General features: G+C 44.8%; 1 protein-coding gene across 1 annotated transcript in view; it reads right to left on the reverse strand.

Moving 5' to 3' along the window:
• Positions 1-17,146, reverse strand: part of LOC119180431 (uncharacterized) — a 61,458-nt gene extending 44,312 nt beyond the window's left edge. Inside the window, exon 1 of the mRNA XM_075882603.1 lies at positions 16,238-17,146. Coding sequence (XP_075738718.1) covers positions 16,238-17,114 — 877 coding nt within the window. The 5' untranslated portion in view covers positions 17,115-17,146. The remainder of the gene's footprint in view (positions 1-16,237) is intronic.
• Between the last annotated feature and the right edge of the window lie 608 nt (positions 17,147-17,754).

Raw genomic sequence — 17,754 nt, forward strand, 5'->3', positions numbered from 1 at the left:
GGTCCGTTACTTTTTCTTATATACCGTACATTAATGATTTGCCCGATAACCTTTCATCCACAGTTAGGTTGTTCGCTGGTGATTGCGCCATATACCACAACTATAAATGTTTTAATGATCATTCTACTCTCCAAATTGACCTTGATCTAACCTTTCGGTGGTGCGAAACTCGGCAGATGTCCCTTAATGCCTCTAAATGCAAGTTATTCTCGTTCATTCGAAAGCATACATATTCAGCATTTCACTATAATATTAATAACGCCGTTGTGTCAGCTACAACATCTTACAAATATTGAGGCGTTCCTCTTACATCGGATCTATCCTGGACTACGTATATATATATAGCAGCTGTCTCATCGAAAGCCTCTCAATCTCTCGGATATCTCCGCAGAAACTTGCGCAACGCTCCTTCTAACGTACGTGCATTATCATATATTACTTATGTTCGCCCACAGCTAGAGTATGCATCATCCACATGGTCACCATATCAAGATTACCTGGTACGTATGTTGGAAGCCGTCCAGAATAGGGCAGCGAGATTCATCTCCGGAAACTACTACTATCATTCAAGCATTACCCTAATAAAAAAAAACCTTGCATTTCAGTCGCTAGAAATTCGCCGCAACATTGCGCTTTTATGTCTGTTTCATAGGTACATTTATAGTAACGATATTCACTGTTTGCCACTTTATTCTTTTGCGCGCGCTTTTCAGCGCATTCACAATGCACGTAGTTTTATGCGCATTCATGTTCACATGCAGGCATTTACCTTATCATCACTACCTCGAGCCATTGCATATTGGAACGATCTTCCGGATAATGCTGTATCCATTTTTAACCGTGAAACTTTTCGTGATAACCTGATTTCGTTGCACTCTAATATTGTATAACGCTGTGGCACCTTGATTTTTGTAATCGTTTATATATATATTTTTTTCGTCTGCTTTTCTTCTTTATTGTTAATTCGTTTGTATACTGATACCCTCTTACTCAATGCCCTTCTTTTTTTGTTGAAATAGAAAATAAATGAAGGAGTTTTTGTCACTTTTACTTGGCGATGGCTACCCCTTTCCACATATTTGGTACAAAAAATATGAAAAAAAAACAAAAAAACAGTGGCACATATACATGGGTGAGAGCAAAAGTTCTCCTATATGGGCAGAACAAACACGTAGACGGCACGCTCACTTTTAACTTTAGTCCACTGAGGAGTCATCACAAATCTTCGTTTCTTCGAAGAAGTGTTGCAGCCCCTTCAATCCTTTGCCGTTTGTTTTGGATGGCCATGGACCTAGTATTTTATTCAACCTGAATGATCGCTCAGGATCTAACCAATGCAGTTCTTGTTCTAGTCGCCTTCGGTGTGTGTCGTGTTTCGGACAGTCGAGCAAGAGGTGACAGATGTCTTCGTCGTCGTGGCCGCATGAACATGCTGACGATGTTGCACGATGAATACGAAGTAGGAAGTGCTTTGTGTAAGCAGTTCCGAGTCGTAGGCGATGAATGAGTGTGTCGATACGTCTTGAGAGGTCACGGTCTAATTGGTATTCAAGATTAGGGTCAACAGAATATAGGATCAATTCCTTTGTTTTGTCTGTGAACCAGGTAGACAGGCATAATTCACGTTTTGTTGTTTTTAAAATGATATTTACATCATATTGAGATACCGGAATGAGGCACGTTTGCGTAGAATTATGAGCGGTTTTTGCAAATTCATCCGCCATTTCATTTCCCTTAATTCCGCAGTGACTGGAAACCCACTGAAATGACATTCGATGATTCGACTTTGTAGCTTCTGAGAGCTCTTCAATGCCCTTCAGTGGGCCTGTAAGGTATTTTGAATAAATAAATAAATATGTATGTGGGAGGTAGTGGCCAGACACTGCACCAGGGTGACCAATGCTTCTCTGTTGTGACCTTCCCCCCGCCTCCGGCTAGCTCAGGTCCGTGGTGTCGCTACACACCGAACGCCTGCTTAGGCAGACGCCACGGCAGATGCTCGTTAAAGTACGACAACAACAAAAAATACCACAATTATTCCCTTTTAACATTGTACACAGCTACAGATGACAAGCCCGCAAATAACCGCGCTGCAGCAAGTGAACTTCCGTAGGTACCCAGAGAGGTACCCAGGTATGGCGGGAGAGGGCGACAACGGTAGAAGGTACCTCACATGAACACCATGTGTAAAGGAAAGACTGTAGGCATGGATAGAGGATGAGTAGGTGCTGGGTGGACTATGATGATGATGTGTGGGGTTTAACGTCCGAAAACCACAATGATAATGAGAGACGCCGTAGTGGAGGGCTCCGGAAACGTGGACCACCTGGTGTTCTTCAACGTGCACCCAAATCTGAGCACACGGGCCTACATTTCCGCCTTAACGGAAATGCAGCCGCCGCAGCCGGGATTCGATCCCGCGACCTGCGGGTAAGCAGCCGACTAGTGGTGGGGGAACTGCAGATTGTGTTTTGAAAACACAGGAAGTTGAAAGACAATCTGTTCTCTCTGACGCAGTGCATCGAAATACCAGAACTCAGGCCCCTGTGGCTAGCATTTTTGGATATCAAGGAAGCGTAAGATTGTGCAGTTCAAGAGGACTTGTTGGGAATACTGGACACAATACGGGTGAAAGATGGAATCACTAATCTTTGAAAGTATATCTATAAATGTAACATGGTAGTTATAAAGTGAGAAAAACAGTGTCCAAGCCCACAGAGGGGAAACGCCGACTTATGCAGGGGTGTTCACTGTCGCCCTTGTTATTCATGATGGACCTACAAGGATTAGAGGCCAAATTAGAGGGAAGTCGTTGGCTTCAACCTCTCTTCAGACAAACAAGGAAAACTCATTGATCAGGCACTACCAGCATTGATGTACGCAGATGATATATTGCTTATGGCCTAAAACAAGGAAGATTTGCAGAAATTGATGGACATCTGCGGTAATTAGGGCGATAGGCTATATTTTAGATTGAGTAAGGAAAAATCAGCATTCATGACTTTTAATAATAACGAAGGTAGTGAGCTCAGAATACAGGAGGTCACGCTAGAAATAACAGATAAATACAAATATCTGGGCGTATGTATAAGCGATGGGGCCGAGTACCTAAGGGAACACAAAATATTTGTGTCGGCTAAAGGTAACAGGAATGCAGTGGTAATGAAAAACAGGGCACTGTGTATTTCAATAGGTATGATGTTGTGAGAGGAATATCGAGAGGGGTCAAGGTTTCTGGGTCGACGTTTGGCAATGCGGTCTTGTGCATGAGGTCAGAAGTTCAAGCAAGATTAGAAATTAAGCAATGTGGAATATGTAGGCTTGCTTCAGGAGCTCACGGGAATACACCAAATCAGGAAGTGCAAGGTGAAATGGGATGGACATCATTTGAGGGCAAAGAAGCTAGCAGCAAGATAAAAATTGAGAAGCGATTGAGAGAAATGGGAAGGAGCGTTGGGCTAGGAAGGTTTTCAGCTACTTGTACATGAAGAATGTCGACACAAAATTGAGGAAGCGAACCAGGAAATTGACTTGTAAATAGTTGGAAAACAGCAGGTGGCAAAACCAAAAAGAACTATCGGTTAAGAAGAAAGTGAAGGAAACGGATACTGACATGTGAAGAATTGACGTGATTAAGAAGACCGCACTAGAGATCTATCGAACTTTTAGGCAAAATTGCCAAGGAAAGGATCTATGATAATACTCGGGGTAGTTCTCTACTGTTTGAGGCCAGGACGGGAGTATTGCGAACCAAGATATATCGGGCCAAATACGAAGGGGTAGACACGGTATGCAGTGCGTGTGGAGAGGAAGAAGAAACTGCCGAACACTTGATAATGTTCTGTGGAGGGCTTCATCCCATAGTTCAGGATAATGGCACAGAGTTTTTCAAAGCACTGGGGTTTAGGGACAGGGAGGGCAAACTAGACTTTAAGCAGGTAGACCTAACTAGAAGGAGGTTATTTGATTGGTGGCTAAAGTCAAGGCACGAGTGAAAATTAAACCCTTCACTGCAAACTACGAATCCTCAACATCACTATTTAAAGGAGAAAAAAAGATAAATCTAATGGTTAATTCACTAAGTATTACAGCAAAGTAGCGCTAGCCGCCGCTCGATTTAAAGGGTACAGCCACATCCATCCATCCATCCATCCATCATCACGACAGCGGGCTGTACCAGCTAAGCATTTTTCATCTGCGGTCCATAAGGGCGCGTCAGTCGAAGGTTGTTCGAGATTTGCAACTGTGCACCGCTGTTTCGGAGTCTATGCAAAATGTTGCTTTGTTGCACCGTCCGCCACAAGTAACGCTAGCGACCGAGAACAATTTAAAATGAAGGAGAAAAAGGGCGTGGCAGCAGTTTTTCTTCTTATTCGGCTGGCATCTTTCTAGAGGAGGCGTTTGTTCAGCTCGCGATCGCGTACAGCTCATCCCACACACGCACGCATGCACACACGCTACGGTGTACTGTGCCAACACCTCCTAGATTTCCTGTGCCTGCCGGAATATCGGCAGTCACTTGGGAAGCGGCGGTCGTCGGAACTACGGTGGTGGCGTCACTCAAGTAGGGGGTGTCTTCAAATAAATATTTACATTTTTAAAGCTTATAAGCAACAAAACTAACGTAAAAAGATATGAAAAAGCGTAAACAAAATATAATTACTCTACGTAAGTGACACCGTCATTCAGAAAGCAACTTTTTTAATACAAGGCATCCTCTAAAATTATTAGCAAACGCCGAAATTGCCGATTTCGAAGGCTAAGTACAAAGATTCTTACCCCTACGTAGGCAGCGCCGTCAAAGATGACTGGCGTTTCGCACTCATCCGGCAGGCACAAGAAATCTAGGAGGCGTTGACTGTACACACGCCACACGCCAAGAGAACTTGAGGTTGCCTGACCTACTGTAACTAAAAGCCACAGCACGCCACACGCGAAAAAAATGTGCCAGGAGAGCCAGATTAACTATGCAGAGAACCTCAGGTTGCCTGACCCACTATTCTCTAAAAGCCATAGCTTTCTACGAACTCAAGCCAAGTTGGTCGAAAATAGCGTTTGCGTTATTTTCACCGGGTCGTAGCCATAGAGTTTCTCTGCAGCCTGAGGTTCTCTGCAGCGTTCAATCTGGTTCTCTGGACATATTTTTCTAGCGTGTGGCGTGCTGTGGGTTTAGGGTAACATGGGGTCAGGCAACCTCAGGTTCTCTCGGCGCGTGTGCATTTGCGCGTGTGTGGAATGCGCTGTACGCGATCACGACCTGTACACATTTGTGTTGTGCTGGACGTGTGCTGATTGCGGTGTCTCTGTGGTGGACACGAGTCCTGCGATTGTACTTATCGTTGCCCATGTGCTTGACGAACGCGGAGGGTGTTTGCAGCGCTTGAACTTGCACTATAGTCTCTTGCACTAGATTCCTTACTTGCAGTGTCACTGCGTGCTTCAGCGTTATTTTTGTGACTGCTAATATTTGATTTTTTTGTGTGTGTGAGGTGGCAGCGTTCGTTGTACAAATTTTACTGAGCCTGAAAGTATGTTTTTCACTGTGCTTGATCGGCAACTTGCTTTGACTGTTTTGCCGCTTGCTCATTGAATGTATGAAATAATGAGTGGCATTACTGCTGTTTTATTGGTCAGCGAGGCCGATTTTCTCTGTCGGTTAAGCCATGCAAGTGTTACATTATGTAATTTGCACGAACGTGGACAAATACAGAAGTGAGTCGTTCATGGTTGAGTAACATGAATCAAATTGATAGAGCCTGTATGGCGCTACTCGAGCCCCATACAGCTGCACGATCGATAGTTGTGAATAAACAGGTGTTCGACGCCTGGGTATGTAGTACGTGTGGTTTGCACCCGGTAGGTTTTCCTGCCCACGCGTGCCTCATTTTCCGGCGTTAAACGGCACCCTTGTAAGAAAATAACAAACTAGTATCAATCCCTTTTGAAGATTAAAAAAAATTGCCACCTGTTTTTCCTTTTTCTGTAATTGAAAAGTTAGCCAACTTATAGGCGAAAAAAAGAAAGCTTCATCCATGTAGGAGAACCGCGAAAAAAAAAGTGCTGAAAAAGTGGTGACTCCTTTTAATGTATAAGTATGTTGTACAATAACATAATTTACCGTTTGAGACTTACGTGTATCATTGAAGGAAAATGACTGTGGTGTATTTAGCAGAACAGACGAATGTTGTACGCACAGATGTATGTTCAACAGTCACATATGTTTTATATAACGAGTTGTTTACATTTGGACAATAATGCCAGCAGCAACATGAGTGCTAGCAACATCAGACGTGGTAAGCTGATATGTAGCCCTTGTGTTCTCAAGGATGGTAGCCCCGAACACTGCTACATAAATCTACCAAAGTGTATGGCACTTAACTACAATTGACGTGAACTGGTCGTGACGGCTGCATCATAGGAGTGCATCTGTAATTTTTATAAAATTCTATAGTTAGCATGCAATTGACATTGTGCCTGAGTGTTGTGTATTTCCACAGCAGTGTTGAGACCTGGTGTGGCTATGTGGTAAAATATTTGATTGCAAAGCAGAATGTTTGGTTTTCATTCCTGCTGGGGCCCTGATATATGTTGCCTCTTTAACTTGTCGCTGGACCTTGACACTATGACTCTACGCCAAGGGAAAGACATCCTCCATTCTCGTACACAGAACCAAACCACGGTTAACAAGGGCGCGTCTTTGCAAGGTGTTGAAGTTTGTGATGTACTGCATCTAAATAAAACTCAACAGTTGGCATTGAAGCAGCTTATCCACAAGTATGATGACATTTTTTCCAAGTCACAGACAGACATTGGTTGCATCAACGGCGAAATGCATCGCATTCATCTCAACAACAATGTTCCCATTCGTAGAGCTCCCTATCGATGCTCCGAAACTGACAGCGTTGAAATGGACAGACAGATCAATGAGCTTCTCAAGCAAGGTGTCATACGACTATCTACCTCCCCATACGCTGCGCCAGCACTTATGGCAGAGAAAAAAGGGGAAGGACGCACGCGCTTCTGCATCGACTACCGCAAGCTGAACGAATTGACGGTGCCTGATTATCAGCCCATCCCTCGCATCGATGACGTTCTCGATTCTCTGGGGAAATCTACGTACTTTTCGACATTAGACATAACGTCAGGTTACTGGCACGTCAAGATTCACCCTGATGACATTCCGAAAACGGCGTTTGTCACACGTACCGGTCACTACGAGTGGCTCGTCATGCCTTTTGGCCTTCGGAATGCTCCGGCCACTTTCGAACGGGCTGTCAAATTCGTATTAGCAAAACACCGTTTGCAGAACGTCACGAATTACTTCGATGACATTGTTGTCTACTCTGACACGTTTCCAGACCATCTGAGGCATCTGGAGGGCGTTTTGAAAGCTTTCAAAAGCGAAGGCGTCAAGCTGAAATTAAAGAAATGTCAATTCGCTCGAACCTCCATTGAGTACCTGGGACACAAGGTTTCGCATGGCACCGTCACTCCAAAACAAAGCAACGTGGACGCAATCTTACGGTTTCCGACACCATCACGCCCTAAAGAGTTGCAGCGTTTTCTCGGCACTGTCAATGTTTACCGGCGATACATCGACCACTTCAGTCAAATCGCTCACCCACTGACGCGCCTGCTCAGCAAAGACGCCACCTGGAATTGGGATGCGGAGTGTGAACTGGCTTTCACTCAGCTCAAGAAATGCGTGACGGAAGAGCCAATCCTTAACATCTACGATGCCACTAAGCCTTGTGTGCTATACTGCGATGCATCCAACAGAGGTATCGGCGCCGTCTTGAAGCAGGCTGATGATGAAGGTAGAGAGCACCCAATCGCATACCATTCACGGAAGTTACTAAAACACGAAATTAATTACGCCATCACAGAACTCGAATGTTTGGCAATTATTGACGCCATCGATAAATGGCACTGCTATCTACACGGGAAACCTTTCACTGTGATCACAGATCACGCAGCGTTGCAGTGGCTTAAAAGCATCAAGAATCCCCGAGGCCGACTTTTCCGGTGGTCCTTGAAACTCTCCATGTACGACGTGAACATCAAACACCAAAAGGGCATCGACAACATTGAAGCTGATGCACTATCCCGAAGCCCGGTAGTTCAACTCCTATCTGCTGAGCAACTGCGAGAGCATGACAACGACAAACCACCCGGAAAGCATACCATTGAGAACGGACTGAGTATAGTGACACGCAGGGGAATACGAAAAGTCTATGTGCCTTTTGCCCTCCGGTCTTATCTTCTCCAAAAAGCTCACGACGCTTTCGGTCATGTCGGGGTAAAGAAGACGCTGCGGCTTCTCTCTCCACAGTACTATTGGCCCGACATCATCACCGACGTGAGCGAGTACATACGCCACTGCGATACCTGCCAGCGCTGCAAGAAACCGAAGAACAAACGATTTGGTTCCTTGGAGTCTTTGCCACCAGCGGAACAACCGTTTGATCTTCTGGCCATGGACACTATCGGAGGTTTTGGCAACTACGGCTCATCCAAAAGATTCATTCACTTAGCCGTTGATCATGCCACCCGCTATGTCTGGGCATTCGCACACAAGAATGAGACTTGCGACGCGTACATCTCTTGCCTGAAGAGTATCTTCGCTGCTGGAAAGCCGCGGAAGTTCCTTTCCGACCGCGGCACAGGATTCACTGCCGGCAAATTTAAGCAGTTCCTCAAGCACAACAATATTCATCAGCTTTTAACAAGCTCACAACGCCCGCAGTGTAATGGCCTAAACGAGCGCACTAATCAGACGATCGTTACTCGCCTCCGATGCAAGATCAACGATGAACCCCGAAAACCGTGGCCGCGTCTCCTCTCGGACGTTGTCGACGAGTACAATAGAACGCCTCACGAAGTCACAGGCTACCCACCCTGCTTTCTTATGTATGGCACACCATCGTATCCCTATCTTCTTCCAGGCGTTACCGAAAATCTGCAGGAAGCCCGTACAAACGCAGTCCGCAATTCAGTAGCATATCACCAGAAAAACAAGATCATATATGACAAGAAGTTCCTTCCATTAGAGCTTCAAGTGGGAGACTTTGTTCTATATGAAACACCCTGGCACCCGAACCACGGCAAACTCAGCGCAATAATGGAAGGACCCTATAAGATCATACGCAAGATTTCGGCAGTTAACTACGAGATCGACCGCAGCGTGGCTCCACTCGGTCGCCAGACTGACATCGTTCATGTCGGGAGACTTAAACGATATCATCCGCCCCTGCACCTACGTCTCTCTCGGGGGAGGGGGGAAGCGTGTGATGAACCACACGAGAACGGTGTGGTGGAATGGTAGAGAAGGAGGAAGACGAAGACAAATAAATGGTTCATCGTACAGCCATCACGCCTCCTGCGTCACATGTTCATTACATTTACAAGGTCAACACTGACCTTTCCCTGGATGTTGTCGTGTTAAAATTACCAACATTATTTTCTGCCATTCTTGAGTAGACAAACTGTCAATCACCTGGCGCACATAACCGCATACCTGCCAGATGTGTGCCACTCATATTACTAGAGTGAAGGTGTGACTTTTAGAAGCAATTGAATTTCCTACACCTTCTTTTAGGCAATGTAATGAAAAGGTTGCAAATCAGTTGCATTTCAGCTGCCTTTGCTCCACATAGATGGCATGTACAAGGATTTATCGAAACAAACCGCAAGTGTTATACAGACAACAGCATTTATTCAGCACCACAGAAGCACATGGTAGTGCAAGAAACAATGAAAAGAAACGTCACAACACCAATATAACGACGTTACCCCTAGAGCAGCAAAGAAAATCCTGTGTGTATAAGCACTTGAAGCAATAGCACCACATCATCATAAATTGTTTACAATACCAAGAGCACTAAAAAGTGCACTTCAGTAAAACTTCTTGCTGTGCAACTAATTATAATCCGATATATTTGCATTTATACAACAAGGATAAAAAAGAGGCAGTAGCAAACGCAAGGCCTTTTTACACACTCTAGTATGTCTTCCCCTGTTTTAATAATGCACATGCTATACACCCCAACCTGTATTCACAAGAGTGTGAAATAGCTTGGTGTTTTTTTTATTTTATTGACTGAATATTTAGGACGCATAGTGCAAGCATGAGTGGAAACTATTGTTACAGTATTGACGGACTCAAGTGCGGCACCACAGTTTTAGTATAACTGAACTGCACAATCGCTTGAGACAACCACATCATGTAGAAGAGAATGTGGTCTCCAAAGATTATGCTAACTACAATTTACACATTTCAGTTCAAATTACACTAGCATGACCCAAACTGGATATGATGTGCAGAAGGATGTGCACTTTCCAAGCAATCTGTTTGGGATGTGCATTTTTGCAAGCAGATAGCTTGGGGACCCTTAACCCTTAATTGTCCCATTTCAATTTGTCGCTACTGTACAATCACTGAATACTCAAAGTAAAGTGTCGAAATACCAAATCATTATTGCAGTGACTACAAAGTCTCATGAAACTCTGACGTTTAGAACAGTACTTTTTTTAACCTTCCCTTCGCAACGCTACTTCTGTATAAGGTAGTCATAACTTGTCGTCACAGATAACCGGTGCGACAATGGCCCGAATGATGTGGATTTGAGAATGGTATTGGCTCTGCAGGGGAACGTCAGACTTTTTGTCTTTCTGCAGAATTTGGGGAGGCGCTGCCAAAGATGATAACTGAAACTCGAGTTTCTCCCAGCAGCTTCAGTTGCATTTTTCCAGCTAGATTTTCTGTGATGTTGTGGCAGGAGGAGTGGGCTGAGTTTGGGTATGTTCCAATAAAGAGGAAATGGACGGTGGGCATCGCCTTGGGGACGGCCGCCATGGGCATACTGCACTGAAAACAGTATGCTCAACCTTTTAGAGTAACAGGGCAGCTTTTCTTAGCTCTTGGTGCATGATACTTGAGAGCCCCGCTATGTTGATGAAGTGTAATGGGGTTTCTTGATGAAAATAGCACTTCAGCATAGAAGGAGGCCAACACGTGGGCATCTGAAGGGGGTGCAAAAGAAGAATTTTCCTCCTCAAACCAGACCAGCACTTTTTCTCACGTAAGCCACACCAGTGCTCTCTCTCCTACCCCAGCTGGATGCAACAGGAAGATGCACCTCCCCTCCAATACGAAATCCTGCCCCAGTGTCCATGGACCTATCAACACGGAAGGAAGGTGTTGAAAACAGACAGAAGAATTTCGTCCCTAGACCCAACTGCTCACGCTCGGCTCTTTCAGCTAAGGTCATGTCCCTCAACAGCATATTATTATTCTTCCTCCCTGCAACACCCCAGAAACAAAAAAAACGTTCAAAGTGAATGAGCAGGCCAATTCATGACACTTTTTTGCATGCTCTACAATTTCAGTAATGGGACTGAGTTCATAGCCGTTCGGTCCGCACATCAAAATAATGTCGAGAGTGGTGCATGGTTCAAGGCCTAAGAAAATATGGTGAGGAGCCTGTTTGTATGGAGAAGTCACAAATATCAGAATGACATCCCAGTCCAATTGTTCAGAATTGACATGCTTTGCAAACATGCCTGCCACCATTTGGTTGAAGGGCTCTGTTAGATCATTGGTCTGCAGGTGGTTGGCTGTAGAGGTTCAGTAAACTGTGCAGCATGTGCAAAAAGTAGCTGGAAAACTTAGTATAAAAACACTCGCCCTTTATCGCTAGGCTTAGTACACCATGATGCAGGTAACACTAGGTTGTCTATGGCATGAGCACAAGCAGTAGGTAGTGCAGCTGTTTCTGTGTATCTTGTTCGATAGATTGCCAGTCGCATGGAATCGGTTCATATAGAGCAATGCCAACACCGTCAAAAGGGTGTGATGGTAGTAGCAGCACCCTATCGGAAAAAAACGAATGGTGGGCATGGTGGAAACCACCACCCACCATTATAGTGGATTAATGTAGTGGGTGAATGGTGGGAAACGCCCAGCATGGCGCATGGTGGGTATGGTGGGTGCTGCAGCGCCGGCAACACTTGAGCGCGAAATTACGTCAGAATCACCGTGACGAGCTGCCACAAAAAATAAAAAAGAATTCTATAAAAACGGTATAAAAAACACCCGTCCCGTAAAAAAAAAAAGGCGCCACAGAGGATCGAACGTGCAACCTGCGAATTCAAATTCGTAGACGCTAACCACTGCGCCACACCAACTTTTTTTTTCATGGTATTTAATAAAGTACTTGGGCAATAAAGACAATATCAAGCGAACAAAAGTACAATCAAATCGCCAAAGTAAGCGCTCAAGCGTTACTCATAAACACTAAATGGCTAACACAGCGTGAGTTCCTCACACGAAGAGTTCTTCACATCGTGTTATACAAACAAAAAAGGGGTGAGGTCAAACAGTTCTCTAAGACGGAGTACCAGTCCGGTCTAAAGTCTAGCTCGTCGTAGATGTTTTTTAGGTGGATAGCCATTTGAATGAAGTGTGCGCTTGAAGAGGTGGTGGGCTCTGCATTGCGGTCTTGCATTCGTGTCTTCCACAAGCTGTGCAAACCCATGAGGAAAAACATATCATATGGTACTTCATCAAGTGTTGCTGGCAGAAGATAACGTATTGTGTGAGAGTTTATGACGAAACGTTTTTTCAGTGCTCGCTGAAGGACATCCCAAAATAGTATGGCATCTTTGCAGCTAACAAAGCAATGTTCAATCGTTTCCGGCACATCACATAGACGGCAGTTAACAGACGGAATGAAAATACCTTTTCTTTCTAACCATGTGTTTACCGCCAATGTTTCGGAGTGAAGTTTATAGAAGAATGTTTTTGAATTCGGTGGAATGTACATTTTGCGCACTCGCTTCAACACATCGTGACCAGGAAGATTGGCGTACAGTGAACGGTACAATGGAGGTGCGAAAAGTGTACTCAGTAGGTCCTTATAAAGCACCTTGCGCGTTACTGAGTACAGGTATTCTACAGAGAAGCGAGCTTTAAGGAACTGAACTGCGAGGTAAACTTCCTGCATGAATCCCCACAAGCATGGGCGTTCGGAGAAGTTGGATGAAACAATTAAATCTGGTAAGCAATCAACAAGTGTAACCTGCAAGAAGGAACGGATTACAGGATGGGAATTGTCTCAAAAAAAGAAGAATCGGGACACTATTTGCCATAGATAAAGGTGTTTTAGTCCTAACCCACCCTCACTAACTAACTTGAATATATTATCACGACGCTTGGGCTCAAAAGTCGAAGACCATATGAAAGTAGCGAAAATCCGATGAAAGCGTTGTATATAGAATCTTGCGCAATGAATAAGTTGCAATACATAGTAAAGTTTTGTCGCTAAGAAAGTATTGCAAGCTTCAGCTCTCCCAAATATCGAGAGTCGATAGGGCACAAATGTCTGGGCCTGTCGTTCAAGCTTAGGGACACGTTCTTTCCAGTAGTGCGCACTGAATCTATATGCATGCAATGGTACACCGAGGTATGTTGGAGGTATTCTTGTCCAATTAATCCCTGCAAAGTAGTTCGGTGTGCTACCCCACAAGCCAAACCACAGTCCTAAACTTTTAGAGGCATTTAAACGAGCTCCTGATACTACGCCAAACTTTTCAATAGTATATACCACATTTTCGACACTTGGTTTATCTGTGCAAAAGAATGCGACATCATCTGCATAAGCCAATACTTTAACCTCACTGCCTAATATTCTAAAGCCATGAATGAAACTCGACTGTATTATGCTTAAGCACAGTGGTTCTAGATAAAGTGCAAATAAAAGAGGTGACATCGGGCATCCCTGTTTTACAGAAGAGCGAATAGAAACTGGCTTGGAGAGTTGACCATTAACTATCAGACGAGTTGAGCATTCATTATAGCATAATTTATCGCCTTTAAGAACAACTTTGCCAACATTAGCTTGTTCGAGAAGAGAAAAAACGAAGGAATGACGAACACGATCAAAAGCTTTTGCAAGGTCTACCTGTAGCATTGCAAGATGTTCTTGAGAACCATGACAGTATTGAAGCATTGTTCGAGCGACATGTATATTGGTTTGTATGGATCGACCTCTGATCCCACATGTCTGATGAGACCCAATGAGGATCGACATAGCAAATTGCAACCTATTTGCTAATACTTTTGCGAACATTTTGTAGTCCACATTTGACAGCGATATTGGTCTGTAGCCCTCAACGAAGCGAAGTTTTTCCTTATCAGTTGTTTTCGGTATTAACACAGTGTGACTTTTGCAAAAAGATTGTGGGAGTGTATCCATGTCGTAACTCATCTGAAAAATATTCAGCAATATAGGAGCAAGCGTTTTCTTGAAAGCTTTGTAAAATTCACCTGAGATGCCATCAGGCAGCGTTGTTTTCAATAAAGGCAAGTTGTCGATTGCTTGCTCGATTTCCTGTAGAGTAATGGGCCCATTAATGACTTCACAGTCACTGTCCTTCAAGGGGTTCACAAGAGAAACAAAACTAGCCTTGAGGTGAGCGTCAAGATCATCAGAGGGAGAGCTAAATAAGCTGTTATAGTACGTTTCGAACGCCAAAGTAATGTCTTCGTTATCTTTTATGAGCACATCGTTAAAGTACAAGTCTGGAATAACTTTAGAAATCGCCTGGCGTTGCTCATCAAGTAAAGCTTGGCGTGTCGGTTGCTCAGAATTTAAAGTGCACTGGTTCCGAGATCTAATACGTGCCCCTTGGTAGCGAGCAGCATCATATCTCTGTAGTTGGCACTTAATATTCTCAATATCTTTGATGTACTTTCCCGGCATTTCGCATTCCATCTCATAAAGATTGCAAAGACTTTTAACAAGTATCTTTTCATCATTCTTTCTATAGAAAGACTTAACAGCCCCAATTTCTCAAGCTATAGAGCGAACTTCTTGTTTAAAAAGCTCCCAAGCAGCGAAGATATGAAAACCAATCGAAAAAGATTGCCTCATTGCCATCTGGACGCGATTCATGAATTCCTGATCACAGAGGAGCTTCGAATTCATTTTCCAAAGGGCCCACTGGGGACGGAATTGTTTGTGACGATTTTCGCCAATTTGCGCTATGACAATACAATGGTCTGAGAATGATACAGCTTCGGTGCTGCAGGAAATTTTACGAGATAGGAGTGATGAGGACACGTAAATCCGGTCAAGGCGAGCATGAGAGCTGCCTTGTACTCTTGTATATGCTGTTGCCCGATTCGAGACCCCGATGTCAATTAGTCCTGCATTATCTACAATACCGGATAAAAGCTCACCACTCCTGTCTCTCTTTCCAGACGAATTATAACGATCAATAGCTTCACATACGCAGTTGAAATCTCCCATAAGTACCGTGCATCTGTCGACGTCAATTAAATTACGCACTTTTTCAAATAACTCAAGCCGTTTCGGAACATTATTAAACGCATATAGATTGATGATTCTCCATGGCACTCCTTGCAACAAAAAATCACAGCATATATACCTGCCCTCTTCATCAACACTAGTGCACAATGCTGAACAGGGTAGGCTTTTTCTCAGAAACAACCAACAGCCCGCAGATAAACCTTTAGCATGTGAGACACATACATTAAACTGAGACAGAAAAGGCCGCAGGGCCTTCTCGGTCTCTTCCTCGCTCTCGATCTTTGTCTCTTGAATGGCGACAAAGTCGAGACGCTTCCGAGTGAGAAGTCTATGGAGCTGTGCTTGTTTCTGCGAAGACCTAAGGCCGCATACGTTCAAGGTGGCAAATATGAGTCGCTCAGACTGCGCCATGGTGACTACCTTCTAATTCGCTTATCGTCCCACTTAATCAGTCCCAAGAGTTGGCGCTGAGGCTTCCCGTGAGCCCCCAGCAGGCCTCCTAGATCGGGATCGGCGACACTTCCCCTTTGGCGTGGACTTTCGGCGACGGCGTGACTCCCTAGTCACTGACGCTGGGTCACTCCCTTTGCTTGTATCCGAGCTGGACGATGCGCGACGTTTCAGTATTGCTGTATCCGTAGAGATCTGCATATCATCTTCCGACACTGCACCATGATGAAAAAGCTGCTGCGGAGCTGCAGCGCAAGCAGGTGATGAACTTTCTGCGGCATCCAGCCCAGAGTCTCTATCTTGTACTGGTGGTTCTTCGGCATCTTTATGGGTCAGCGCAACAGCACTCTCCAAAGGAACTCCTACTTGTGCTAGGGGTGGTGCGGAGTTGTTTTGGGTATGCTGCTTGCATGATTCACTTGGCTCTTTGCACGCAGAAGTTTCAACTGTGTCACCAGCGAGTGACTTTCTTTCCTCTTCTGGATTTCTTGTGGTAGAGCTTGCAGCATATGACATTGACGGAGTGTCTCCCGTTGCATCCAAAACCTCGGTGGCATCCATAATATGCTCTTGTAGGTTATCATCTGGCTGTTTTGTGTGCTGTCGCAGCTTGTTGGCGTATGTCATAACACAATCTTCGGCCAAATGACCGAAGCGTCGACAGTTGTCACAGCGAGGGGTCCTGGAGTTTCGACGGATGTGTCCAACCTTACTGCACCGAAGGCAAAGTGGTGGGCGGCCAGGTATCAGGACGAGGCTTTGCACTCCGCAGACAACAAGAATGTGAGGAATATCCGCAATGCGAACTCCATCAGCAAGGGACAAAACAACATCTCTATTTAGCGTCCGCATTTGTTCCATGTCCGCTACTTTCCAGCTTTCTTGTGATATTGTCTTGACCTTCCCAAAAGCTTGCAGTGCCTCGCACACATAGGCGTCCTCCAAGCGCTCAGGAAGCCACATAAGCTTCAACTTCACTTCCGTGGGCTCCGGGTCTATAACGAGGCATCGACGACTTTTGACGAAAAATTCGCCTCTTGTGACCAACTTTGTTTTCGTCAGCGTTGACTTGCATGTGACCATCCAAACATGAGACATTTGAAATTGACCTATGGAGCTTATTTCCTTCAAGTCAATGATGTCCCGAAGAGCATCTCTAAAATCTTGAACCCGGTAGGGGCGACCAGCTAAGTCCGCATGTAAAAAGACAGAGTCCACAACAAGCTTACCGGTGGGAAGGCGAGGAAGTACAACACGGTAGTCGTTGCCGCTGGCTGAAGCCTGAGCAGCACCTCGGCCCATGGCCGATAAATCCTTCGAAGCGGAGAACATGAAAAACGCGTCCGTTCAGAACGTCGTCTTCGTCTTTCTCCCACTGCGCCACACCAACATGACGTTGACTGAGTGTTAAATACTTAGTTGGCATACAAACTTAAGGTTCAACTTAAGTTACGTTTGTCGTGTACACAACATAGACAAGATCTACACCTGCTACTAAAAATTGCACATTTATTAAACACAAGCAACTGCGGCCTGTAACGATTGCCACTATGTTAATGGCACTAGTGCTTTTTTTTACAATTCACAACTTCAAGAAAAAAAAACCAAGTGGACTGGGGAGCAGCAACAGTTTACCGGCGGGGTCTGCCAAGTTTAATATCCGTTTCGCGCTCGTTCTAAAGGGCGACATCTGCTCACGCTTTATGACGCTTCTAGGCTCATTCCATAGATACGCCCGCCTAATTTATTTGATTGAGTATTGGGATGCTTTTCGCGCAATGTAGAAGGCGGTCGCGCCAGCGCAATGCTGTAGCTCTTTCGCTAAAGCAACAACTACATAACGGCTTGGCCAAAACGAATGCAGTACGCCGGAAACATTACGCTATCATATTGGTTCACCAAGCACACGAATTGCCACGTCTGGGTTCTCGTACAAAAGCTAGAGAAGTGCCGGCGAGTGCGACCGGCGGCT

The sequence above is a fragment of the Rhipicephalus microplus genome, unplaced genomic scaffold, assembly GCF_043290135.1.
Source record: "Rhipicephalus microplus isolate Deutch F79 unplaced genomic scaffold, USDA_Rmic scaffold_13, whole genome shotgun sequence".
In the NCBI taxonomy this organism is placed as follows: Eukaryota; Metazoa; Arthropoda; class Arachnida; order Ixodida; family Ixodidae; genus Rhipicephalus; species Rhipicephalus microplus.